General features: G+C 46.9%; 1 protein-coding gene and 1 pseudogene across 3 annotated transcripts in view; one reads left to right on the top strand and one right to left on the bottom strand.

Annotated features, from left to right (window-relative positions):
* Fbxw4 (F-box and WD repeat domain containing 4) overlaps nt 1-27305 on the bottom strand; it is an 86683-nt gene that overhangs the window by 42997 nt on the left and 16381 nt on the right. For 2 of the 3 annotated variants that reach the window (XM_052184811.1, XM_052184822.1), the window contains exons 2-5: nt 24169-24264; nt 20044-20229; nt 19440-19572; nt 13654-13748 (exon numbers count right to left, since the gene is read on the bottom strand). In XM_052184811.1, the coding sequence (XP_052040771.1) occupies nt 13654-13748; nt 19440-19572; nt 20044-20229; nt 24169-24264 (510 nt within the window). Of the gene's footprint in view, nt 1-6917; nt 7199-13653; nt 13749-19439; nt 19573-20043; nt 20230-24168; nt 24265-27305 lie in introns of those variants that run through there. The other variant, XM_052184817.1, reaches the window with a different exon arrangement.
* On the top strand, nt 15857-16382 carry LOC127686816 (40S ribosomal protein S12-like; annotated as a pseudogene).

Below are 27305 nucleotides of genomic sequence, written 5' to 3'. Positions count from 1 at the left end.
TAGCTCACTCTTCAGTCACTATCGTGTGGTCTGAGACACGGTTTCTCAAGATCCTGGAGCCCACCAACTCGGCCAGGCTAGCCGGTCAGTGAGCCCAAGTGACCCGGGCTCCCACACATCCCTGCTTCTTCCCCGCTCCCCCGCCTCCCTCCCTCCCTTTCCTCTAACACTGAATATCAAACACAAGGTCCAAGCCAACTGAGCTAGCTCTTTGGCCCTGTGACTATTGTAAACACTTTAATCGTGTGTGTGTGTGTGTGTGTGTGTGTGTGTGTGTGTTTGTGTGTGCCATGGTTGCCACACATACGTCACAGCATGCACGTGGAGGTCAGAGGTCAACATATAGAAGTCAGTTTTCTCTGGTATGTGGGTTCTAGGAGTGATCTCAGGACACCAGGCTGGATGACCAGCACCTCTACCCACTGGGTTATCTTGCTGGCCCCAGCCCTGTGATTTTTAATTCTTTCAACTTCCTAAACGATTCTTTCTTGTTACTTGAAATTCTCTCCTGCAAAGACACTGCTGATTGTTTTGATGTTGGCACCCCCCACTGGTACCCATGCATCTTTACTAGACTCCTCAGACATCACCCATGCTTTTTATTTGTACTGAAAACTATGAAAAAGGAAATATGCAGAAAGCAATTTCCTGGGCCAGCAACCCCTGGCCTTTACTCCCCCCTGCCCTTCCCTTCCTCCTGCCATCAGCACCTCCGATGGGCTTAACTAAGTCCCTCTGACAGAGTGTCACAAACCAGGTCATACACTAACCAAAAATGTCCTAACTGGAAACAGGAGCAAGAGAAAGCTTAGAAAAGAGGCAAGTATAGCCTGGCAAGATGGCTCAGGGATAAGGGGGCTTGCTACCGTGTCTGACCAGGGGTAAGGGGGCTTGTTACCGTGTCTGACCAGGGGTAAGGGGGCTTGTTACCGTGTCTGACCAGGGATAAGGAGGCTTGCTACCGTGTCTGACCAGGGATAAGGGGGCTTGCTACCGTGTCTGACCAGGGATAAGGGGGCTTGTTACCATGTCTGACCAGGGATAAGGGGGCTTGTTACCGTGTCTGACCAGGGATAAGGGGGCTTGTTACCGTGTCTGACCAGGGATAAGGGGGCTTGTTACCGTGTCTGACCAGGGATAAGGGGGCTTGTTACCGTGTCTGACCAGGGATAAGGAGGCTTGTTACCGTGTCTGACCAGGGATAAGGAGGCTTGTTACCGTGTCTGACCAGGGATAAGGGGGCTTGTTACCGTGTCTGACCAGGGATAAGGGGGCTTGCTACCGTGTCTGACCAGGGATAAGGGGGCTTGCTACCGTGTCTGACCAGGGATAAGGGGGCTTGCTACCATGTCTGACCAGGGATAAGGAGGCTTGTTACCGTGTCTGACCAGGGATAAGGGGGCTTGCTACCGTGTCTGACCAGGGATAAGGAGGCTTGTTACCGTGTCTGACCAGGGATAAGGGGGCTTGTTACCGTGTCTGACCAGGGATAAGGGGGCTTGTTACCGTGTCTGACCAGGGATAAGGGGGCTTGTTACCGTGTCTGACCAGGGATAAGGGGGCTTGCTACCATGTCTGACGACTCAGTTCTGTCCCCAGGACCTACACAGCAGAAGAACCAACTTTCACAAGTTGTCCTATTACCCTACACATGCACCACACACAAATTAATTCATTAACTAATTAATTAGTTAAAGGGAAAAGAGGCAAGAATATTGAAAGTCTGCTTTAACAGAGTCCTCCAGAGGCCGAGCAACTACAGCTGCAGCAACATGCATGCGTTTCTGACACGGGACAGGAAGGAGAACCCCCTCTTCTCCAAAGGTCAAATTCTGAAATTTTCAGAGAGAAATTTCTTGTAGTTCAAAAAAGTACTAGAGAGGTACAAAGTCAGCTGGCACCCGGCCTCTTTGCAGAATGGGTATGGAGAAAGAGCCAGATAAATTGACTTCCCATGGGGCACAAATACATTTTTTTTTGTCATCTTGCATAGAAATTCTAGTCAGCACAGAAAAATTCAGAACCAATACAAACTTGTGTAATTTAGAGCACCTTTACAGGCTGCTCCCAAGACCATTCGGTACCCGTAAGAACGTGGCAGCCCCTCTCCTTCAAGGCATGAGAAAAATGTGCCAAGCCGTGGGCCTCAAGCCACAGCCGCCAAAGGAACAACACAATCCTAACCACCGGGCTCCACAGACACAAGAAGGCTGTCATATCAGCAGAATTCCCATTCTTGGGCCCTAAGCTCACCACCAAATAGAGCCATATTTGCCTGCTCTGAACTTAGAGAAGGGCTCCATGATACACAACTGGCTCCATGGAGCACCAGCAGGAGGGCACGGGGACTTGTGCTAGCGAGAAGGAAGGGTAGTAGTGATGATGACGTTAAGAGCCCCCTTAAAAAAAGAAATGTAAAATGTGATGGAGTACAAAGAAGACAAGACTTCTAAAGTGAAAATCTAAAATCTGCCTGAAGTGGCCTGAGGACCACCTCACTGCAAAAGGACAGGGATCCTTTCACCCCATGACCCTTCCCAAACAGTCTGCCCCTGAGCCAGCCAGAGCCCCACGGCTACCTTTTACCCTCTCTCAGTCCCCAGGCCACTTATGAGAGTCAGCTCTGTTGGCTCAGGGAAGTAAAAGCATCTTTTGTGAAGATCCCTATTTTGACTGGTCTGAGTGTTACAGCTAACAGGTGGAGAAATCTTCTTAAATATATGAGCATTATCATGACAAGGCCACTGGGATGGGTCAGTGCTGTAAGTCAGGCAGGGCTAGAAACTTCCGCTCCGCCATCAGGTTCCTCTTTAGCCTTGACAGATCAAACCCCAAGCCGAAGCAAGCTACAGAGACCAGTTCTGACTCTAAGCCAAAGGTCTTCACAGTGAGGGACCAAAGCCCAGAGCCCCAGATTAATCACCACTGGGTTGAGCTGAGCTGAACACCAGCCTGCAATCTGAGCCTGGGCACCACCTGCAGAGGGCTCTTCCCAGAACCTCCCTCCCTCCCTTCGGGCAGGACCCCAGGGCATGAGGGTGTCCACCTGCTGGCAAGGCTACCTGGGACAGGTATAGGTAACCTTCAGCTATCTCGCACTTGACAGACAAGTCATGGGTGATTTGGGTCATTTAGTGAGATAAGGAGAAATATGTATTGACTTACACAGTGAAGTCAGTGCCCCAAGAGAGAGAAAATCCACAGCTTCTCAACAGAGAGAGAAAGTCCAGTGTCTTTCTCATTCCTGTCCAATGAAGAAGTCTAGCTGAGACCAGCAGTGGGGGAAGGATGCCTTGGAGTTTGGGATCGTTGGATGTGTGCCTTGGGCACGGGGTACACATTCTTGCTACTTACAGAGAGAGAGCGCGCGCGCGCAGACTGAGGGTAAGGAAAGAGACACACAGGAACATCTTTCCAAAGCATCCCTTACACTGCCTGATAGTTTGGTGAAAGGAAGCTTCAATAGAAATGCCATCCCTTAAAGGTGAGAAGCACTTGCCCTGAGTTCCAAGATCTGTAAGAACAGTTTCCTCAATGACCTCGGTAAGCTTTTTCCAACACAGATGCAGGAGCTGATGACTGAGAGTGGTGGACATAATCTATCTGTCTATGCTTTTAAGGATCACAGTGTAAATTCTTTGCAGGTGGTAACCTGTGTGTAAAAGTATCAAGATGCTAAAAAGATTAAAGGAGGGAAAGTCATATCTTACAAACACTGCTTCCAGGTCCAAAGGCACAGAGGTTTCCTTCCCACCTGCCCATGGCCCTAGGGAACCAAGTGTGGAAGAGGTTGGACTCAGATTGAAATATGTTCCTTCAAGGGCAAAGAAAAGTACAGGTCAGGGGAGAAGTGCTGGAGTCCTGTGTGCACCCTCATCTGAGGACTAACAGCCCCCGCCTGACAGTCACAGCCTGTACGCCACAGCTTAGTCCTCAAGAACTCCCTTTGAACCTCCGGCCACAACCCAGAGTTAGGACAGAACAGTGGCTACAATTACACACTTGCTTGGGAAGGGGGTGGGTGCTGCATGTGACAGGCCATGAAAGGTCCCAGCCTATAAAACAGCCGGGAAAACAAACCCTTAATTTAAATGTTAATGAAAGTGTTGTGGAGACATCAGAGGCTTCCTGGCTGCTCAGAGAACAGCTACACAGGTCTCTGAATTTATAGCTCCCCTTTACCCTCCCGCCTCCCTCTCTGCCTCATCACCCACTGAAGTTTAAAGAGAAGGGGGGGGGGGGGTGAAAACGAAAGGTAGAAAGAAGGGAAGATGTGGGGAAAACCACCCTAATTTTGACATTAAGGCATGCTTGCACCTTAGGATGTGAGTGCTAAGTGATCTCTCTGTCAGTAGACGTGATCAAAGGGCACTAAGGCAAGCTTAGCACACTGGAGAACAGAGGACAGAGAAGGTGGGAGAGGTGGACTTTGGGAGGCAGGCAGTGCAGGCAGTAGGAGCAAGGACACTGATCCCTCCCTCCATCCGCTCTTCAGTTCTTTTGTTTTGTTTTGTTTTGTTTTGTTTTTTGGATTTTTTGAGACAGGGTTTCTCTGTGTAGCCCTGGCTGTCCTGGAACTCACTCTGTAGACCAGGCTGTCCTCGAACTCAGAAATCTGCCTGCCTCTGCCTCCCAAGTGCTGGGATTACAGGCGTGCGCCACCACCACCACCTGGCTCTTCAGTTCATTTTTAACTGATGCAGCAGAGTTGCACAGATCTACAGTGGCTGGCAGTGCAATAATTTGATGGGTTTATACATGGACAGCCATCAAGCCTGATCATTTCCATGTGTTAGAAACCTTCTGATGCCAAAGCACAGTAGTGTACTCCTTTAAGGCACAGGCAGGTGGATCTCTGAGTTTGAGGCCAGCCTGATCTACATAGGAGTTCCAGGACAGCCAGGCCTATACTGTGAAACCCTGCCTTAAACAATAAAATATAACTTCTAACACTTCCAGTTATTTTGAAACACATTGTAAACCACCTTGGACTCCTGTGACTTCTCTGCTGTGTCTCTAGTGACACTAGAGTTCTTTCCTCTGGTCTGTTTGTGTCCTCTGAGAATTTACCACATTTCACTACCTACCCTTCTGATCCCCCTGTCAGTCTGTGCTATCCAGGTCATGGTGAGCTCTCTAGCGACAACAAGATAATAGCTCTTTGTTTATTTAGTTTTTGTGAGATCGGGTCTCCCTGTGTAGCTCTGGCTATCCTGGAGCTAACTTTGTAAATCAGACTGACCTTAAACCCTCAAGAGATTCACTTACCAGGGTAAACCACCACACCCAGTGATAACAGCAATTCGTACCCAATGCCAGGAAACAGAATGAAGGGGCAGAGGACTAAGAGAAAGAGGAAGGAAGAAAGGCTGGGTGGAAAGGGAGATGAAGGAGACAGAGGAAGAATGGGGGGGAGGGGGAGGCTAGAGAAATGGCTCGGCCGATAAGAAGAGTACATACCTCTTCTAGAGGATCTAAGTTCGAGTCCCAGCATCCATGCCAGGTGGCTCACTAGTATCTGGACTGCAGTTCCAGGGGATCCAGGGTCTCTGGCCTTCTGAGGCCACCCCTACACATGTTTCTCTCTCTCTCTCTCTCTCTCTCTCTCTCTCTCTCTCTCTCTCTCTCTCTCTCTCTCTCTCATACACACACACACACACACACACACACACACACACACTACCGGATTAAAATTAAATACCAACCCTGAAACTGGAACCTAGAAACGGAGGCCTGTTACAGGGACCCAGCCTCAGCAGGTGAACTCTCTGCACATCATCTGACCTGCGGTAGCCCGGTGCCAGCTGGAGCATTTAGGTCAGTTTTTGACAAAGGAGCCAACCACACTAAAAATGGGTTTGAGCCAGCCAGGCATCATATTCATCCTACCCTAAATAATGGCTGAAATTCAGTCTTAGGAACTGAAACCATCCCCTCATCCCAGTGTCTGGTTCTTGCTTCTGATGGCTATGACCTGTTGAGAGGCTTGAATCGGCATGGGCAGTGCCACCCAGATGAAGAGCACAGCACTAAGGTTCTGCAGGACCTGACCCAATGCAACGCCCCCAGCACAGATGAGTGATGCATGGCAGCCTGAGCACATTCTGAGCTGCATCTGGGGCCCACCTAGGCCCACTCAGAGCGCTGCAATCCCTCATCCAGCCACAGCAGCCCCTTGCCCTCTGCTGTCTTGGTAGAAACTCCGACTCTCATCATCAAGGGATATCATGAGGGACACACCCTGCTGCATCTGACTGGCTCACAAAGCATAACGAGAAGCCATTCTTGCCTCATTTAGCAGGCCTTCTTTCCTCAAGCCCCAAAGGGGGATTCCTTTCGCCCCCAACTCTAGGATAGGAGAAAGAAATAGAGAAAGATCCTTAAGTCACTGTGGTCCACCTGAGCCATCAGGAGGACTGCTTAAAAGATGAAGCACCGCGGTCATGGTTCCTCTTTCTTCAGGTTGTCAAGGTTGGAGATCCCCTTCATATACACCACTCCATCGCCAACCAGAAAAGTGAAATCCACAGACAGACTCCTTATATTTGATTCTTCTTCCCTGCAAAGCAGCGAGTGAGTTCTGATGCCCTGGATCAGAAAATAGCAGCATCATAGAGAACCAATGAAAGCCACACTGAAACTGCCTCTTTTTCCAACTCCCAAACCTGTCAGGGTACACTCCACATGCAATTAACCATCAGTAAAGAAAGATGTACTTCAGCAGGCTGGCGGCAACATCTACCGCACACAGCACACAGCAAACCCTGTAGCTGCTGCAACAAACACCCTGCTCTCCCAGAAGCAGCATCCACAGCCAAACAGTGCACAGAGCTGGCTTTCCTTCCAGACTCACCTCCACGTCTGGGAGAAATGAAGCTTCTCCATCAACCCCCAGAGGCCACAACTCACTTCACAAATTTGAATTGGTACATTTCATGCAGACTTGGACTAATCCCCCACAAAACAAACAGGCCACCACAGTGCACAAAATGACACTGTATATTTAATAACACGGCTAAGTCAAGTCTCTACACCTATACCACTCATATATTTCCCTGATGACAGAAGCAGGAGAGAAGGGATTAAAGCCCAAGAGTGTGGGGAAACTTCCTGACCACAGGAGCTCACACAGCAGCAGTGTCCAGAGGCAAGGGCTCTACCCAGTGCCGTTTTCACTTCAGGGAAATAGGTATGGTGTCTGCAGAGAAAAGGAGAGCTACATGATTATCTCTCTTTTCCTTCCAGGCAAGCACAGATTCATCTCAGCACAGTACAGGCCCCAAGTGCAAGATGTAAGAGGTCCAGAAAACCAAAGACCTTCGTGTCTGCGTGCCCCTGGGATGGCAGAGGCATTTACCTAAGTGAGCCCAGGTCTCTCATATGTGGCCTTCCCCACCAGGCCCTATGTCAACTCTGGACACCAAGGAATGTTTTTGGGTTCTCAAAGAGCCTTTCAAGGGGCCTGGAACTGGAGCATGTGCATTCTGGGATTGAGCCTGGGTCCTCTGGAAGAACAGCCAGTGCTCTTACCTGCTAAACTATCTCTCCAGTCCACTTTTATTTTTTTTTAAAGATTTTATTTATTTATTTATTTATTTATTTATTTATTTATTTATTTATTATATGTGAGTACACTGTAGCTATCTTCAGACACACCAGAAGAGGGCATCAGGTCTCATTATAGATGGTTGTGCGGTAGATTGTGGTTGCTGAAATTTGAACTCAGCACCTTCGGAAGACGTTAGTGGTCTTAACCACTGAGCCATCTCTTCAGGTCTCGCCAGTCCACTTTTAATGGGGAATAAAGTCTTGTACATAGTTTTGTGGGGTGGGTATGATGGTACAGGCCTTTAGTCCCAGTACTGAGAAACAGACGTAGGTGGATCTCTGTGAGTGTGAGGTCAGTCTGGTCTACATAGTGAGGTCCTGGCTAGCCAGAGGTAAATACTGTCTCAAAGACAGCAAAAATAATTTTTTTTAAAAAAGCAGGAAAAGAGTTTTGTATTTACTAACTTCATTCAGATAAAAATAATTAAATAGTAATAAAATATATTAAATTTTATTAATTCACAGGAAAGTATTAAGAATTCACAGTGAACTTAGGAGCTATATCTGAGACCATATAATGTGTATAATGTGTTTCTAGGGGCTGGAGAGAGATGGTTCAGCAGTTAAGAGCATTTACTGCTCTTCTAGAGGTCCTGAGTTCAATTCCCAGCAACCACATAGTAGTTTACAAACATCTGTAATGGAATCTGATGCCCTCTTCTGGTGTGTCTGAAGATAGTGACAGTGTACTCATATATATATATAAAATAAATAAATAATTAAAAAAAAAATAATGTTTCTGCCACACAACTGTGGAAGACACAAATCACTTTGCTTCAAGAATATTGTGTGTCTTCTTTACCTCCTCCTGTTCACCCAACAGAGACAGGTAGGAAAATCCTAAATGGAACAGGGACTTATTCTGTAAGACCTGAGTCTTGACAGCAGGGTAAGAAGGGAGGGCGGACGCACAGGCAGCACAGGAAAAGCCCTGGCCTGCTGCCTTACTTTGAAGGCTGCTGTTGCTTTTAGCTTTTGTTTTGTTTGTTTGTTTGTCTGAGTAAACATAGCTCTGAGATATGCAGGGGTGTGGGTATAGGCAGGTGCACTCGCTCACCTTTTATTTCTGCACTTTAGAGGCAGAAGCAGACAGATCTCTGAGTTCAAGGTTGGTCTGGTCTACACAGTGAGTTCCAGGACAGGCTACAAAGAAAAAACTTGTTTCAAAAATAAAAAATAAAATAAATATAGCCTTGAGCTCATAACTGGCATTAAATATCTCCTTCTACAACTATTTGAAAATTTAAAAATTCAAAGTCATAGAAATGAAAGGTGAGCCGGGCGGTGGTGGCGTACTCCTGTAATCCCAGCATTCTGGGAGGCAGAGGCAGGTGGATTTCTGAGTTCGAGGGTTCTGAGAAACCCTGTCTCAAAAAACCAAATCCAAAAAAAAGAAAAGAAAAGAAAAGAAAAGAAAAAGAAAAAAGGAAGAAAAAAATAAAAAGAAACAAAAGGTGATACCTAGACAGAGCAAGGTCAGAATCCCTGCTTTGTCTTGGTCAAAAGCACCTCATTAAGTCTGGAGTTTGAGGGCCCATATCGTATGCTAAAATGTGCCCAAGCACAAACACATGAAAAGAAGGGGAAAACGACAAAGAACACAACAACAAAGTGCACAGGACTGTTCGAACAGAGAAAGACAGTCACTAAGAAAAGACCAGAGCAAGGGCTGCCTCTTCCATCTGCTCAAGGAAGCAGCAACAGGAACTGAAGCACTTGTCCTCTGAGGACAGTGGCCGCTCAAGACCCCTCACGTTGCCAATAAGGGGTCCAGGACCTTGTCACTCAGTGACTGACAAACACATTCAACAGCAACAGTGGCAGGGAGGTGACAGAAGGCAGCCACTGAGGGTCACGTCAAAAGGAAGAAGACAAGGAAGAGAGATTCCCATGGAGACTCCGCCTCCAGAAAGCTACAAAAGAACCACATGTCTCTGGGGAGGCAGCCACCTGCGGAAGCCCAGGAACGAGGCCTGCGAGGCCTGCGAGGCCTGCGAGGCCTGCGGCCTGAAAGAGCACATGCTGCACTGGGTAAGCCACAGAGGGAGTCACACAGCGGTACAGGACTGTCAGCTTTTCAGTCTGCTATACATCCTTTCCGCTCATCTTCAGTATCATCTAGTCAGGCCTATACAGAGTAGAAAAGAAGAGACTGCTTTGCCTACAGCCACCTACTAGTAGCAGGCAAAGGACTTTTCTCCTAGACTGCTAGAGAACAGCCTTGAAGCAGGGAGCTGGTGCTTAAAGCAAAGATGGGGCATCACTGTAGCACTGGGCGACCTGGAACTCACAGGAGTCCTCCTGCCTCCTCCTCTGAGCACTAGGAACAAAGGCAGGCTCCACCATGCCCACCTGGAGAACTTTCTTTTTTTTAAATTTTTGTTCTGAGACAGGGTTTCTCTGCGTAGTCTTGGAGGTCCTGGAACTTGCTCTTTAGACCAGGCTAGCCTCGAACTCACAAATATTTGCCTGTCTCTGCCTCTCTAACAGAAGAATTAAAGGCATGTGCCGCCACTACCAGGCTTAGAGAGTTTTGTTTTGTTTTTTAAAAGGCTCAAAGTCATGGACAAAGTGGAGAGAGATGGACCTATTAATACAATATAGAGATCCTAGCCCATGTATTTCTAAGTACAAAGGGGGGGGGGGGGCGGGCAATAAAACCCTAGCACATTCCCTAGATGTCTAGTGTGAAGTCAGAATCCCCAACACAAGCTTTTTTAGAAGAGAATTCAACTTGAATTCTATCCCATGGTGGAAGAGCAGAAATAGTTGTTTCCTCTGCCTTCTACATGTGCAGCCAAGGCACAAGTGCACGTGAGTGTACATACATACATACATACATACATACATACATACATACATAAATGCAATCCTTTTTAAGCTAGAGTCTGCCAGCATGGTGGCACCCATCTTTAATCTCAGGCCTGGGAGGCACATGTAGGCAGATCTCTGTGAACTCCAGGCCAACCAGGGCTACAGAGTGAGAGGCCGTCTCAGAAACAAAACAAACAAAAACAAAGTCTAAGACATCATTTGTGATCCAGGCGGTGGTGGCGCACGCCTGTAATCCCAGCACTTGGGAGGCAGAGGCAGGCGGATTTCTGAGTTCGAGGCCAGCCTGGTCTACAGAGTGAGTTCCAGGACAGCCAGGGCTATACAGAGAAACCCTGTCTCGAAAAAAACAAAAACAAAAACAAAAACAAACAAAAAAACAACAACAAAAAAAAGATATCATTTGTGAAATTAAGGAAAAAGTCATATCAAATAACTAGACACTCAACACTAAACAGCTAACCAACACTGGGCAAGTGTCATCCATGAGTAGGAAAATATACCAAGGATACCGCAGAGGATTGTGAGGAGAGCATAAATGGACCCAGAAAGACTGCACAGAGAGAGCGGCTAGTGACTACGTACTGGGAGTGTGGCACTTACACCACAGCAATGCTAGTATTAGAAAGTCACACCATTATCCATGGTCCAAGTTATGGCCAAACGCTCAACATGACTTTCTGTGATCTCAAATGCCTCCTGATGAGGCAGGCAAATTCCTTTCTCAACTTCTCTTATTGACAGCATCTGTAGTAGGTGTTATGTGGCCTTTTCTCTTGAGAAGAAACCCAGCATTCTCCAGAGGATGTGGCTAGAGTAGAAGACGCGAAGGTTGGGGTGCAGAGACAGGGACAGCCTGCCCACACCTCCACGACATGCACTAAGTGCGCGGACCGTCTCTAGCCAGAGCCCTTCACCAGGGAGCTGCTGCTGTCCCCATGCCAGCACACCTGTCACTCACTTCCCTCTAGCCCCACACACATCTAGGCACAGACACACAAGCCTGGCTGGCAGGCTTTCAGTAGGGTGGCGTTAGGGAGAAGCTGCCGAGGAGACAACGCTGGCAGCTCCATTTCTCCGTCCATTGCTCCCCATACCCTTCGCTTCCCTCTGGTCGCGTCTTGTCCCTTTCCTTTTCCCTACAATGCTGGAATGATTTGTTCTGAAAAGTGACAGGTTTATAGGTTAGCCGACACCTCTGCTCTGTGGAATTTTAATTAACTTCTCCCATCGTCAATATGCTAAGGAATGGGGTCTCCATTCTCTGAGGTCAGCAATGTGTTTCAGGTCCTGCTATATCAGCCGTCAAATTGAAGAATTAATGACGTGGCTAATCGGCTCTAATTCTTAGGAAGAAAGAAATTGAAAGGGAGTTGTGGAAGAGAGCATGAGGAGAGCTACAGGCTCCATGAAGTGAGGAGAAAGAGGCTGAAAGGGGCTGAGCAAAAGGAGCACCAACTTGTTTATAAAAGCAAGCGACTGACATATGAGGTAGTGGAGGAGGCAGCTCTCTAACTTTCCCAATTCCACTCAGGTAGGATGAGAGAGGCATCAGGGAAGAGCAGGAAGACAGTCTCTACTAACTTCTAAGATAGCTCAAGTACAGACAATCTCTAAATGCCCCTGGGGAGGAGAGAGGCCATCCTTGGTTCAGGATAGCCTAGACAGGGGCTGGAGCAATGGCGTATCAGCTAAGAGCACTGACTGCTCTTCTAAAGGACTCAGGTTTGGTCCTCAGCACCCACAAGTGTCTATAACCATCTGAGCTCCAGGCTCAGGGCATCCAACACCCTCTTCTGGCCTCTAGGGACACTGTATATATGTGATACACAGAGATATATACAAACAAAACATCCATACACACAAAACAATAAAATATTTTTAAAAGCGTAGATACAAAGCATATGATGTATTTGAAAGACACCGTCCACATGAAACTCAACATTAGGTACAATGATTATATGCCGATAAAATGTTTGTTAATAACAATAACCAAGAAAGCAGCAAATTTCCTTTTCTTTTCTTTTTTTCTTTCTTTTTCAATACAGGATCTCTTTGTGTAGCCCTGGCTATCCCAGAACTGTAGACCAGGATGGCCTCAAACTAACAGAGATCTGCCTGCCATTGCCTCCTGAGTGCTGGGATCAAAGGTGTGCACCACTACCTGACCAGTTTTACTTTTTTATATTGATCTTGCATACTTTGTTTTGTTTCTATTGTGTTGTTGAGTCGGGGTCTTACTCTGAGGCCTAGGCTGGTCTGAAACTCACCTTATAGCCCAAACTGGCCTTAAATACACGGGCAATGTTTCCTGCCTCAGGCTCCCAAGGTGCAGGGATTACAGGCATGAGTCAACACACCTGGCTAGTTAATCAGAAGAAACACCTACATGTTGGTTTAATCCTGGCCATCGGGAGACTGAAGCAGGAAGATCTAGCTCACGGTCAGTCTGAGCTGTGTAATGAGTTCTGGACAAACCTTGGCTATACATCAAGACGTATTCTGATTTTGGTGTTAGGGGCTTGTTTGTTTTTTAAAGAGTTGTGGGCTAGAGAGATGGGGAGGGATGCTCTTCCAGAGAACCTGTGCTTGATTCTTGATACCCTCTGTAACTGCAGTTCCAGATTCAGCACCCTCTCTGGTCTCCATGGGAACCGGGCACATGAGCAGAAGCATGAAGGCCAAACTACCTCAGACATAAAATAATAAAACTGAGCTGCACTTCCACCACAGCTGCCACTGCCTCTGCTCCTTTCCATGTATGGATGGGGCCCAGGTGGCAGCCCAGCACCTCCCCTCCTCCCTGTCACGCAGAGCCTGTAAGGGATACACCAGAAGATGTTTGCAGGGAACAAAGCAGAGATGAGTCCCGACAGCAGGCTAGCTGCTGCCACTACTCTCAGGCACACTGAGAAGCCTCTGCTGTGGAGCAACCCCAGAGGACATGTGCTCCAGAGGTGACACTGCCGCTTAGTTACAGCCAGTAGGAATGTTTCTCTTAACACTACTGCTCAGATGCTTAGGAAAGGTTATCTCAGTTCCAAAGTATAGTGAAAGACCCAAAGACTTAAAGTCCTTGGAGAACGTTTAAATCTCCAGGAGAGTGGTTCACAGCAACCTAGAATATACCAGTGAAAAATCTTCTAGCTTATCTGTCCTAACAAAATGAAACCATTCTTGAATGAGATAAAAATCCAAACATGTCTCCCTTACCTGAGTAATGGGCTGATAGCAATGGACCAGACTCGGTCTTCGGTCTGGATGGTGTGTAAGCACTGGCCCAGCCGGCCCGAGGCCAAAGGCCACACCTGGAAACAGGAGAGGAAATGCTCGTGTTGGCAATGCCTGGGCTTCAGAGGAGAATGTGCACCTTGTGGGAAGGGTGCGGCTGCGGAGCAGGGGAAAGGAGAATCCTCTCTGTCCTCAAGGCAGAGCTCAGGATGTGAGCAGAGGCCTCTCTGGCTTCCGGTTCAGCCACCACAGAGACAAGCCTTGCTTCCGGCCCCACCACCAACCTTCCCCCTACTAGTCCCACTTTCTCCCAGGCCATGAGAGGTGACACAGCTGTGTGTGAGACTTAGCTGAGGGAATGTAGATAGAAGCGGCCTGCCTCTCAGGAACGCCCTGTGTATGTGACTCTTCCTTCTATCTTTCACCAAAACTTTACTTTAGGCACATAGGGAGTGGCAGGGAGACCAAAGTGCGGGACAGGAGACATGCATGCTGTTAGAGGAGTAGGAAGAAAACTGCAAAACAAGGAGAGAATGGGGATGAGACTTCAAAGTGAGATGGGGTGGTGGTGTTTGTTTGTTCCTAATGCCCAGGATCCAAAGGTATTCATGTCAGCAGGGAGTTTTAGCACCTAGTGTCACCAAAAGTAGCAGAAAAGCTTAACTCTTTTAAGCTTCCATATCTCCACAGGTTAAAAATATGGCTTGGAGCCCACTATCTGGGCCCTATCAGTCAGGAATGTACATTAGCAGCCACTCTGGGCTTAACTCTAATCAACACTCCAGAGCCTCTCAGCAGCAGTGCATTTAGAAATCTCCCATTAAGCACAAGGCTCCCCTCACCTCACCCTACCCCAGATGACACACACACAGGGACATAAGCCTCTAACCAAACAGAAAGGAAACCTCAAATGTACAGGGCTCTCCCCAGAGCAGCCACAGAGGGACCCCTTGGCAGCTAGAGGGATCAATGACCTCTCAAGGTCCCCGCAGAGCTATAAGGGGAACACACCAAACTCAGGCAGGACCTTAGATGGAAGAACTTAAGGAAACATTCCTTCAGTGTAAGGGGCAGGTGATGGAATGGGGGTGGTCTTGCCTTCTTAGGATCACATGGTATCTCTTCCCTATAAAAGGAGAAAGTGTTTCTTAGAGTTTGTGGGTATGATGGAGTGGGGGATGGGGAAACAGTAGGAATAACTTTTCCCAAAACTAAGAAAAAAGTTTAACAAGAATATTCTGGATGAGAAGGGGGAAAAACAAACCGAGGGCAAATACCTCAGTATTTCCTGTAAGCCCAGGAGTCTAGCATCTGCTTTGTACTTAACAGCAAAACCCCTTGGTAATAACTAGATGCCCCTCTGGCTTCTTCCTTTAGACTGCCCAGATTGGAAGAGATCTTCGCCTTTGCCCTTTCTGAACTCCCTCAGAATCAGGTTCTTGCTTGTGTGGTGAAGAGGTACTCCTGACTTACAACGTCCCCAGGACGGCCTAAACCCGTTTTCTAGTAGCCTCCATGGAGACAGCTGATAGTATCTGAGAGCCCTCAAACCACAGGATAATGCTCCTGATCGTTAGGAGTGACTCAGGAAGTACACTGCCAATTCCAAGTGCCAGTGCCTGTCCCATAGCACAGCATCCTGTGGTAGCAAGAGTGTCCTGGCACCTGAGGGGCAGGCCTTGACATAATAAGCACGCGGTCAGATCTTTACCATCAGTGAAACAGACCCAGCCCAGAAAGCACTCAGTGAACACACACATTTATACAGCTCTTTTAGAAGGCAACCGAAGGCGGCTCTCCTACAGTGATCTTTGACTCCAGAACTCTAAGGATGAGAATTAATTACAAAAAGATCCTAAGACAAAACCTAAGTGATTAGACATTTGCAGCAGCCTATAATTACAGAGCAAGCCTATTGTCTTGGAATCTGACTCATCTGGGTTTGAACCCTACCTGTGACTTACTATCTTTGCTTAGAGATGTTTCCTAACTTCTTGGTCTCAGTTTTAGCCCACTGAATGGGGGAAATGCCTATGTCTCAGGACCATGGTCTAAAAAAGGGAAGGTAAGTACCAAGAGCTAGCACAGCCGATGCGCAGAATCTAGCAGACTTAAGAAAGGATTCTTATTCCCAGGATCTTGTATTCAGGAATAAACTAGATGCAAACATCCATCTACTAGAGAAAACTGTAAGAAAATAATGGTAAGTTCGCTTTTCCCCTGCCGCCGTCAACTTGTGCAGAGGCAGAAGCTCGGGTGCGTTCAAGATTCAGCATCACCCATAATCCACCGCCATGGCCGAGGAAGGTGTAGCTGCTGGAGGTGTAATGGACGTCAACACTGCTCTCTACAAGAGCTGCTGCAGACCGCCCTCATTCACAATGGCCTAGCAAGCGGCATAAGCAGAGCTGCCGAAGCCCTAGGCCAGCGCCCATCTCTGTGTGATGCGAGCATCCAGCTGTGGCGAGCCCATGAATGTCAAAATGGTGGAGGCACTTCGTGCTGAGTCCCAGACCAACCTGATAAATGATAAAGGTTGATGACGACAAGAAACCATGGGAACGGGTAGGCCTCTGTAAGATCGATCGATCGATCGATCGAGAGGGGAACCTTGGAAGGTGGCAGGTTGCAGTTGCGTAGTGGTGAAGGACTATGGCAAAGAATCTCAGGCCAAGGATGTCATCAAGGAATACTTCAAATGCAAGAAATAAGTAAATAAAACTTTGGCTCAAAAAAAAATAATGATAAGTTCATTTTGAAGCCATCTCCATAAGGGCTGGAGATATAGCTCAACTGGTAGAGTATTTGCCTATGTAAAAAGCCCTGGGTTTTATCTCTAGCATTACATAGATTGTGTGGTAGCACACATGTAATCCCAGCATTCAACAGGTGGAGGCAAGATCAGAAGTTTAAGGTGACCCTTAAACTACATAGTAACTCCAAGGGCAGCTATTAAATAGACACATATCTTGTAAGAAAAACAAAAAAAAGGGTTATAGAGAAGATACCACAGTGTATACTGTGTATCCAAGATATATTACAATTATGCAAAGGAAGTTATTTACCCAATAAGACAAAATGAATAAAATGCTTAGCACAGTGCCTGGTTACAGTCTACATTGCTAGAAAATAATCCTAGCAGGCATGTGGTATACAGATCTACAATCTCAAGAGGCAGAAAATTACAGGTTCAAGGTTAGCCCGAGCTACACAGCCAGACACTGTCTCAAAGAGAAAGAGAGGTAGATCTGAGGTTTTAGAGAAGGACCTAAGGCTACTGTTTATCTGAATCAACATAGCACCAAACCACCTACAAAATACATGCTTATCCCCACAGACAAAGGCTGCTGCTCTTAGCAGTAAACAGAGAAGCCTCTCCTTGAAGTACATACAAAGACCCGTGGCTTCACAAAATGCTCATTATAGGACTGTTGGGAGCTCAGACATAAGCAAGGCATTTATAGCACCGTCTACAGACTCAGGGAACACTCTGGAAGATGGCAAAGAAAGTTAAGAATTAGAAGGTAGGGGGTGGGGCTTCAAAATGCTATCTTCTAAGCAGGGTGTGTGCCTGGCACTCAAGCACTCTAGCAACTGTTACCACTGTTAACACTGTGACACTGGGCTCTCCTAGCAGGTAGTGAGGAAGGGGGGAGGGCTGTGTGCATTTTAGCGCTGCATTTATTGGCAGCTAACAGATTCTGGGGGAGGAAGAGGCATAGTGCCCTGTCACACACCTGCTTATAAAGACAGCCCTGTTAAACCTTAGGACACTAATAAGAACAGCTAGCAAATATACTGAAGAGATTTGTGAGGAAGATGGGACAGAGGCTGGAAAAGAACAACATAGGGTCGGGGGAACAAGGATGCATTGTAAACACACGTGGAATTATCAAGGAACAAAGTTACTCAAAAATAAACCCTCCAGGGACTACACCTGTCTGTGCCTCCCCAGCACTGGAACTAAAGACAAATGCGACTCCCCAGATGTGAGCCCTGACAACCCAAACCAGCTAGTAAGCACGCGACTCAGTCCGGTCTCTAGCCTGAGCTTTACTTACTGAGCAGTTGGGCAAGTTAAAGCCAGACTCTTTGCAAAGAACGCTACAAAGTCATCGATTAAGCAACAATTCAAAGTGGATATGAGATGGGAAGAGGGAAGAGCAGGGGACAGAAGCCTGGCTCCCTTGCTCTCAGAGACATAAGCTCACACGTATAAATGGAGACATGGGAGCACCGTTGGCTACCTGAGACCCTGTCTCAAACTAAAAATAAAAATAAAAATAAAAGCACAAACTACTGACCTCCTCGGGTGTCCTCTGCTGGTGTGCATTTTCTCCGAATATAAAATACAAATCAGAGAATTCTAAAAGCAGGAGACATGTTCATGAGCAGCAGGGAACCTGCTTAGCTGTTGTCTTCACATAACTCAGCGCCTGCCCTGAGAGAGCAGTCACTAGAGGGTACGCGGAGTCAGTTACAAAAGCTGCAACTTCTCTCTGCTGAGCTCTCTCTGTGGCTCAGAGGCCCATTTGCTGATATGAATAAGCATTTTGCTACAGTGGAGCCTCTAGATTCTAGGAAAGAGGTAATCGAGCCGTACTGGCTGGTTTTGCGTCAACTTGACACAGGCTGGAGTTATCACAGAAAAAGAAGTTTCAGTTGGAGAAATGCCTCCATGAGCTCCAACTGTGAGGCATTTTCTCAATTAGTGATCAAGGGGGAGGGTCCCTTGTGGGTGGTACCATCTCTGGGCTGGTGCTCTTGGGTTCTATAAGAGAGCAGGCTGAGCAAGCCAGGGGAAGCAAGCCAGTAAGGAACATCCCTCCATGGCCTCTGTGTCAGCTCCTGCTTCCTAACCTGCCTGAGTTCCAGTCCTGACTTCCTTTTGTGATGAACAGCAATGCAGAAGTGTAAGCTGAATAAACCCTTTCCTCCCCAGTTTGCTTCTTGGTCATGATGTTTGTGCGGGAATAGAAACCCTGACTAAGACACAAGCCCTGCAGAGGTCTTCTGCAGAGTTCCCACTGCGGCCCCAAAGCCTGTGCTCTGGCTAGGACTGCGGCGCCCACGACTGGAAATTTTCTTCTTTGTCCCAGAAGCAGCAACACTTGACACAGACTGGATGAACTGGATGCACAAAGCGAAGATGACAAGTGTTTGTCATCTTTCACGTCTTGGTGGATGTCAGTGGATCGGGTGATCTGGCACTGATGCCACCACCAACAGCCCCGCCCTCTCCACTGCCTGCTGGCCACATCTTCTCTCCAGAGAATCAGTGAAAACATGTTTTAATTACCAGCCTGATTGCTTATAAACAAGGTGGTGAAAAATTAACTTCTCCAAACAGTGAGCAAGCAAGAGGAGGGAGATTTTAAAATAAAATATTGGGGTTAGAACTCAACCCACAAACTTGAGGAAACCCAGCTCGGGGATGAACAGCTAGCCAGGCCCCGAGCTTTTGCATTCACACCACATTTCCAGAGAGTGGCACGCATCCCAACCACTGGCCTCTCCTCCCCCAGGCCAGCTGGCAGGAGCACAGCCTGGCGCAGCAAGCTTATGTAAAGGCACAGAAGTGAGTTCTTTAGTGTTTCTCTTCTCCCCTGCCCTCACCCAGTGCTCTCAGCCAATCCTGGGACTCCAGGCTCTAAGCTCCTCTCTTACCCCAGGCCCCATAGGCGGGAGGAAATAACCGTGAGTGCGGTGCGGTGCAGGGCGGTGCAGTGCAGTGCGGTGCGGTGCGGTGGTGCGGGGAGAGGCCTCACCTTGGCGGTCCTGTCCCTGGAGCCGCTCACAATGATGCCGCCTTTGCAGTCCACACAGTTCACCTCCTGCTCGTGAGCCGAGTACTTGACAGTGAAGGCACTGTGCTTCGTGTGAACCCCGATCTTCCCATCTCTGCAAGAGAAGGAGGAGGCCGCTCCAGGAGTTGACTTGTAGAAAGAGGGCAAGCCTACTGAAACAGCCCATGCATGTCCAGGGATGTCTGGATTTGCCAAACAGTCTGCAACTTGGCCCACAGGAGCTGAGTTTTTAGACACTGTTACTTCTTCAGCACGCTTGAGGCTAACAGAGCCGAGACAAAATAAACTTTCCTTTAGAGAACATGCATTAAAGGCCCTTCCTGTTTTCTTCTCTGGCTAACCTATTATCAGCTTTTAGTAAATCTGTTTTAACTTTAAGTGCTAAAAAAAAAAAAAAAAAAAAAAAAAAAAAAAAAAAAAAAAGCAAAAAAGCCAGAGGCTCCAGGTCCCGGGTCCCTGCAGCACACTAAGGAAGAGGTGAAGGACCCGCCAGCACCGCCAGCACTCACCCTCCTGAACTCACCCTCCTGCACTCACCCTCCTGCACTCACCCTCCTGCACTCACCCTCCTGCACTGATGATGTGCGAGTTGGCCAGCACAAAGTGACAAACGTCCTCATCGTGCCCAGCGAAGACTCTGAAGGGCGGCCGGTTCAAGCTTGCACCATCCGGGCGGAACTGGTAGGCCAGGATGAAATTGGCCTGAGATAAGTACAGAGAAGTGTCCTCTAGCTGCATCCAAGGCATCTGACTAGAGAGGGGGACAAGACAACAAAAATGTAGAGGCGCTGCCTACGTCTTTCTTACAGAAAGGCAGGGCTGAAAGGAGTAGGGGAAGTTGAGGAGACTCCCGGCCAGGTAATGTGACCTCTGATTCTGGCTAAGTCCAACTTAAGTTTCAAGACTCTAAGACTTGCCATGTATACACTGCTCAATAGATCAGGTAAGGTGTGATAGAGAAAAGACAAGTTGTAAGAAATCCCATTCCCTTGTTATTGGATCAGAGACATATTTACAAGTGAAAAGAAAATCTAGCCATTTAGAAAAGAAAGCAAACCTGCTCAAGAGATTCCTAGACCCTCCCAAGGACAGGGACGGTCCTGTCCGGGAGGGAAGTGTGGCGATGCAGAATAACTCCAAAGCAGCTTGCTGCAGCTCGGGCTAGAAAGAGCTCAGCTCTCAACCGTAAGAGAGAAAGGCCACCGGCCAGGCATGGGACTAGAGCCTTAAGAGAAAGACTTTGCTGGGCAAGTGGCATCACTCCTGAGTGCTAAAGTAAGAGGACCGGGCGGGCGCTTCAGGCCATCTGCAATACACAGATAGGGTGAGGCCGTCAGGACGTTAAGATCCTGTCTCAGCGGAGCAGTGGTGGTACACACCAGTAATCCCAGAACTCAGGAGGCAGAGGCAGGTGGATTTCTCAGTTTGAGGCCAGCCCGGTCTACAGAGTGAGTTCCAGGACAGCCAGAGCTACACAGAGAAATCTTGTCTCAAAAAACCAAAACAAAAAAACAAAACAAAACAAAAAAAAAGATCCTGTCTCAAAACAAAGGGGAGTGGGAACAAAGGGAGAAGATGGGGATGGGGGGAGGACAAGGGAAGAGAAGGAGAGCAAAGTGAGGGAAAGAAGGAGAGGAAAGGGAAGGGCTCTCACCAGGCTCCCTGATGGGGCCTAAGCCCTGTCCCTGAGTCTTCCTGCCCGTGCCTATCCTAGCTAACAGTCCTGGAGCTACCAAGTCTCAAGAAATACACAGGGAAAGCTGACTCATCCCCACATACAGACATATCTCCCACTGCCAGACTTGTCTGAGCAAACGGGCCTGTGGTTCTTCCCCAAGCTCTTTAAAACCAGCGTCATGGGAATGTGGAAAAGCTCTGCAAATTGACTTGCCGGGCCATTAAATGCAGCTCGGACTTTGTAGTAACTGAGTTTCTACTCATGCAGTTTTTACAAGCGTGTGCATTTATTATACAGAATATGTGTGGAGCGTATACAGAGATCTACATTCTTATTCATCGTTTGCACTCTTCTTCAACATCTTTCCCACAATTATGTAGATCACTCAAATGGGCAGCAAACTGAGAAAGCTGGACTGTACTTACAACCATGTGGTAGACAGACATTTACCTAGGACAAGAAACCAGGTTCACGCCAGGTAAATAGTGGCGAATCCTGGGGCGACCTGGTAACTGTTCTGTTTATTTGCCAGACTGCCTCAAATTAATGCCCTAAAAGACAGCACCAGGACCAAAAGCTCGTTAGGGAAATTTTCTTTGATGTTAAAGGCACAAATGGTGGGTATGACGGCACTAGCCTGTAGTCCCAACTGGAGGACAGCAAGTTCAGGTCAAACTGGGCTACAAAGGGGACCCAGCTCTTTAAGAAAACCTCCACTAGGTAGAAATGGAAACCAGACAGTAAAGCCTTTCACCATAAAAATCCACCTTCCTCTTTCATAACTTCTCTATCATAATACCTCCACATAATTCACAGCAACTGACATCAGCCAAACCACTGGAATCAATGCAAACAAGATACAGGGTCACTGTGGTGGTGTGAATGAGAAAGCCCCCATAGGCTCAGATATGAAAATGCTTAGTCACCAGAGAGTGGAAGAAACCGTTTGAGAAGGATTAGAAAGAGGCCTGTTTGTGTTTGTGTGTTTTGTGTGTTTGTGTGTGTGTTTGCATGTGTGACCTGTTGTCTATGGATCAGGATGTAAAACTCTCAGCTACTGATCCAGTGCCATGTCTGTCTGCTTCCTGCCATGGTGATCATGGACTAACCCTCTTAAACTGAGGCAAGCCCTCAATTAGATGCAACCTTTTTGTGAGAGTTGCCTTGGTCATGGTTTCTTTTCACAGCAATAGAACAGAAACTAAGACAGTCACCAAAGGTAGAAGTGTGCCTTTTCTATGAGCAAAGGGACAGGTCTGTCAGAATGAGAAGCCACAAAGCTCCTAATACGCTGAAATCAGCCAACCAGAAGCACTGTTTGGGTAAGGTGCAGATAACTATGAAGTGCTCTGGTACTGATGGAGAGCGCCTGTGCCTTAACAACCATTGTTATGGCACCCGGCTATGGGGAAGGCTCCATATGGGGCTTGTGCCACCCAGGGGGAAAGCACTTGCTGTAGAAGCCTGAAGGTGGATTTCAAATTCCCAGCACTGTGTACAGAGAGACCCAGCTTCTACATAAGAGCCTGTAACCACGGCTCTGTGCAGTGAGAAGTAGAGACAGGAGGCTCACCCAGACCTGACAGCTAGCAGCCTAGATCCAGTCAGAGACCCTTTTCAAGGGAATTTGACAGAGGTCACCCTGAGTCCTCTTTTGGCCTCCAGGAACTGTTTTGCACACCTGCACATGAGACATACACCACACAGACTCACTGGCACTCTTCCTAAGTCCTACCTCACATATGCCTAATATCCCATTTTGCCTTTCTTTAAAAATTACATTTTCTTTCTTTACTTTGTACGTGCACAAAAGTTTGCACATGCATGTCACTGCACGCATGTGGAGCTCAGGCACCAACTTTTGGGAGTTTCTTCTCTCCATGTGGCTCTCAGGGAACAGAACAGATGCACATGTCAGGTTTTCCTCATGAACATCTCCCAGCCCCCAACTTTGCCTTTCACTAAATTAGAAGAAATAGGACTGGAGGTATAGCTCAGCATTATAGCACCTGCCAAACATGGGCTAGGTCCTAGGTTTGAGCCCTAGAATCATGATTCCCCCCCCCCAAAAAATGAAGAGTTTAACAGAATCCAAGAGGAGAATTAACTTCCTAGAGATAATATTTTAAAAAATAACAATCATAGCTAGGTAGTAACAGTGGCACATGCCTGCAATCCCAGCACTTGGGAGGCAGAGGCAGAGGATTGCTAAGGCCAGCCTGGTCTACAGAATGCTCTAGGGATATACAGAGAATCCCTGTTTCAAAAAACAAAACAAAAACACAGAGAGAGAGAAGAAAAAGAGAAAGAAAAAAAAGAAAAAGAAAAAGAAAAAAATGAGATAGGATCCTCCTAAGTTACTCAGGCTGGCTCTTTAGCCCAGACAAGCTTTGAAATTGAGATCCTCCTGCCTCATACTGTCCAGCCCCCAGAGTGCATTTTTTAAATAATCTTTTTTGAACTTTGTTAGCAAGTCATCCTTCTGCTGGGCTCTTTGTGGTATCTAAAGAACCACTAATAGTTACCCCACCAGAGATAGCCCCTATGATCTAATTTCATATTTTCTACTATGCTCTTTGGTCTTGGAAATTCTTAAAAGGATCAAGAAGTAAGGCTAAAAGATGGCTTAAAGGTTAACAGCCTTGTTGCTCTTTCAAAGGATCTGGGTTCAATTCCCAGCACCCATGTGATGGCTCACAATTGCCTGTAACTCCAATTCCTGGGATTCTGATGCCCTTTTGGAACTTCCTCAAGTACTGGGCATGAATAGAGATACACAGAAACAAAATACTTACAAGCCAGGCTTAGTGGTGAGCATTTTTAATTCCAGAACTTGGGAGGCAGAGGCAAGCAGATCTCTGTTAGATCTCTGCTTGTTAAGAACAGCCTGGTCTATACAGTAAGTTGGGAATAGCCAGAGCCACATAGTGGGACTCCATTTCAAAACAACAACAAAAATACATATAAAATAAAAACAAATAAACATTGTAAAACAATCAAGAAGCCACTTACCTATATCTCCACTTCAGTAGAATCCTATCTCGGCAGCGCCCAAGCCGCCAGTTCTGAGACAGCTTCACCCGTTCCTTTACTGGAATGCTGGTCATCCTAGGTGCAAACAGAACAAAGAAACAAAGAACTCAGTTACTACAACTCATTAGTAGTAAGAGAGGATTCTAAGGACTTACTGAGTCAGGGCTTGGAAACATGCAGAATAGAGTCAAATATAAGCTAAAAAGCTTATGAGATCAGGAACCAACAACTCCTATCTCCCCACATGGCTAATCAAGAAATCCAGGCAGAAGTCTACCCTTTAAACTATTACAAGTGTCTATGTGATGTCAAAACAGTCTCGTGAAAAGCACGACAAGAAAGTGCTAGGGCCACTGAGACAGCTCCATGGGTGTACTGGCTAGTTTTGTGTGTCAACTTGACACAGGCTGGAGTTATCACAGAGAAAGGAACTTCAGTTGGGGAAGTGCCTCCATGAGATCCAGCTGTGGGGAATTTTCTCAATTAGTGATCAAGTGGGGAGGGCCCCTTGCGCGTGGTACCACCTTTGGGCTGGTGCTCTTGGGTTCTATAAGAGAGCAAGCTGAGCAAGCCAGGGGAAGCAAGCCAGTAAGGAACATCTCTCCATGGCCTCTGCATCAGCTCCTGCTTCCAACCCTGCTTGAGTTCCAGTCCTGACTTCCTTTTGTGATGAACAGCAATGCAGAAGTGTAAGTTGAATAAACCCTTTCCTCTCCAACTTGCTTCTTGGTCATGATGCTTGTGCAGGAATAGAAACCCTGACTAAGACAATGGGAAACACACTAAAGTCTTCGCAGAAAGAGAGAACCGACTGCCAAAGGCTGTCCTCTGACCTCCACGCGTGTGTCATGCATGTGCCTGTCCACATGTACATTGTGAGCATACACGGTGATAATATGACATGAGACTGATGCACTGCCTCCTGACATGGTGAAATAATCATAAATCATTTCTTTTAATTTTCTGGTACTGAAGCTCCTAGACATCCATCTTGTAAAACGCTTGGATATCCTACCTCATACCAAGCACGGGAAGTTTACATATGAGAAACAAGCACAGAAAATCTACAATATAAGGCTATTAGAATAAACTGCATGGGCTAGAGAGACGGCTCAGCGGTTAAGAGCACTGACTGCTCTTCCAGAGGCCCTGAGTCCAATTCCCAGCAACAACATCATGGCTCACAACCATCTGTAATGGGATCCGATGACCTCTTCAGGTGTGTCTGAGGACAGTGACAGTGTACTCACATACATTAAATAAAATAAATAAATAAATAAAAACTATATATATAAATCCATCTAGCTGGACTAAAACAACAAAAACAACAAAAAAGGCATGTGTCTATCAGGGGATAGGCAAAGTTCTTGGGATATAGAAAGCAAAAACAGAAAAGAAAAAAGCTAATGAATTAGATTTTATCAAAATTAAGAATTATCCCGAATAATGACTGTACCAAGCCAGAGTTTGGGAGGAAATATTATATATGTGAATATATTAAAATGTCATATAAATATAAAACAAACGTGGACTCAGACATCTCTCAATACATCTAGGCTGGCCTGGACTCATTCTGCCTCAGCCTCCCAAGTGCTAGGGTTACAGGCATGCTCCACCACACTCACACTCTGTATTCACACATTTTTAAAAGACCAATAACATTTCCTATCTGATGATAGAACAAGATGGCACAGCCATTTGCTGAGCCCACAGGGTTATTTTAGGTTGTGATGGGTGTGAGTACTTCCGCCTACATCATGCACGTGTACCATGTTTATATCTGGTGCCTGACGAGGCCCAAGAGGACATGAGATCCCCTAGAACTCGGCTCTAGATGTTGTAAGCCACCATGTGGTTGCTGGGAACCAAACCCAGGTCCTCTGCACGTGCTCTTAACAGTGGCACCATCTCTCTGCCTGCCCCGACTTTAGAAAAAAAAACACAATTATAAGGAATGCAGGCAACAGTACACACGCTGTGTCCCATCCACATGAATGTATGAAAGGGCCAATTAGCCAAACATGAAAAAACCAAACTGTCATAAGGATGAATGGCTGACGAGGCAGGGGGGGAGTGTCTGGAAAGGAGCGCGTGGAAACCCTCTGAGGTCTGATGTTCTGGATCTAGATCTTGAAGGGCTTTGGGAACATCTACCAAACAGGCGTCAACTGGCCCAGATGTGGTGCCCCAGGCCTAGACTCAGGATGCTGAAGCAGGGACTCCTGAGTCCAAGGGCACCTGGGCTGTCTACACAGTAGAGCAGCCTGAGCCACACAGAGACACGGTCTCAGGAAACAACAGCGGTGCCATCCAGCTGGCTCAGAGACAGGCTCCGGCCACCGACCCTGCACCTGAGTCCTGTCCACAGGGCAAGAGGAGAGAACTGACTCTCACAATTTATCTCTGATCTCTACATGTGATACACACATACATAAATCAACAAACTTCAAAGGATCAAGTTTAAATTTGAGCACTTTACTCAAATATAATAATCCAAATCCACTGTGTACACATTTTTAGGAAAACCCAAAAACTAATATAATGTATGTTCAAATATGGCCAAATAATTATGAGTTCTAGACAGTAGGTATGTGAGTATTCATTGTATAATTCTTTTCTATATGTTTTAAACTTTTCATTACAAAAATGTTTGCTGAGCAATGGGTATCCAGAAGAAAGGGATGAAAGAGGCAGGAGGGCACAGCAGTCAGGAAATGGCAGAGTTTGGGGTGTAGAGGCAGCAGGAAGCTCAAAGGCCTTTTGAGAATACCTGATAGAAAATCATGGGCAAGAGTCTAAATTCCCATTTTAGGTGCCTATGTACCTGTGTCTCCATGGCTTCATATGCATGACTGTACAAGGTTCACTGCTTGGACACTCAGTGATGACCACTGTATCTACCTAGAAATTCACTGACAATGAAGAGACATACATACATACATACATACATGCATACATTTCTCTGTCTCTACTTATACCTTCACGTGTACCGCCCAACACCAAAAGCCAAGGAGAAAAAGTCTCACTTTTCTAAAAAAAAAATATCATTTGCTTTTATTTATATGAGTACACTGTAGCTGTCTTCAGACTCACCAGAAGAGGTCATCAGATCCCAT

Source organism: Apodemus sylvaticus, chromosome 1, assembly GCF_947179515.1.
Source record: "Apodemus sylvaticus chromosome 1, mApoSyl1.1, whole genome shotgun sequence".
Lineage (NCBI taxonomy): Eukaryota > Metazoa > Chordata > Mammalia > Rodentia > Muridae > Apodemus > Apodemus sylvaticus.
This window is presented reverse-complemented; position numbering and strand designations above follow the sequence as displayed.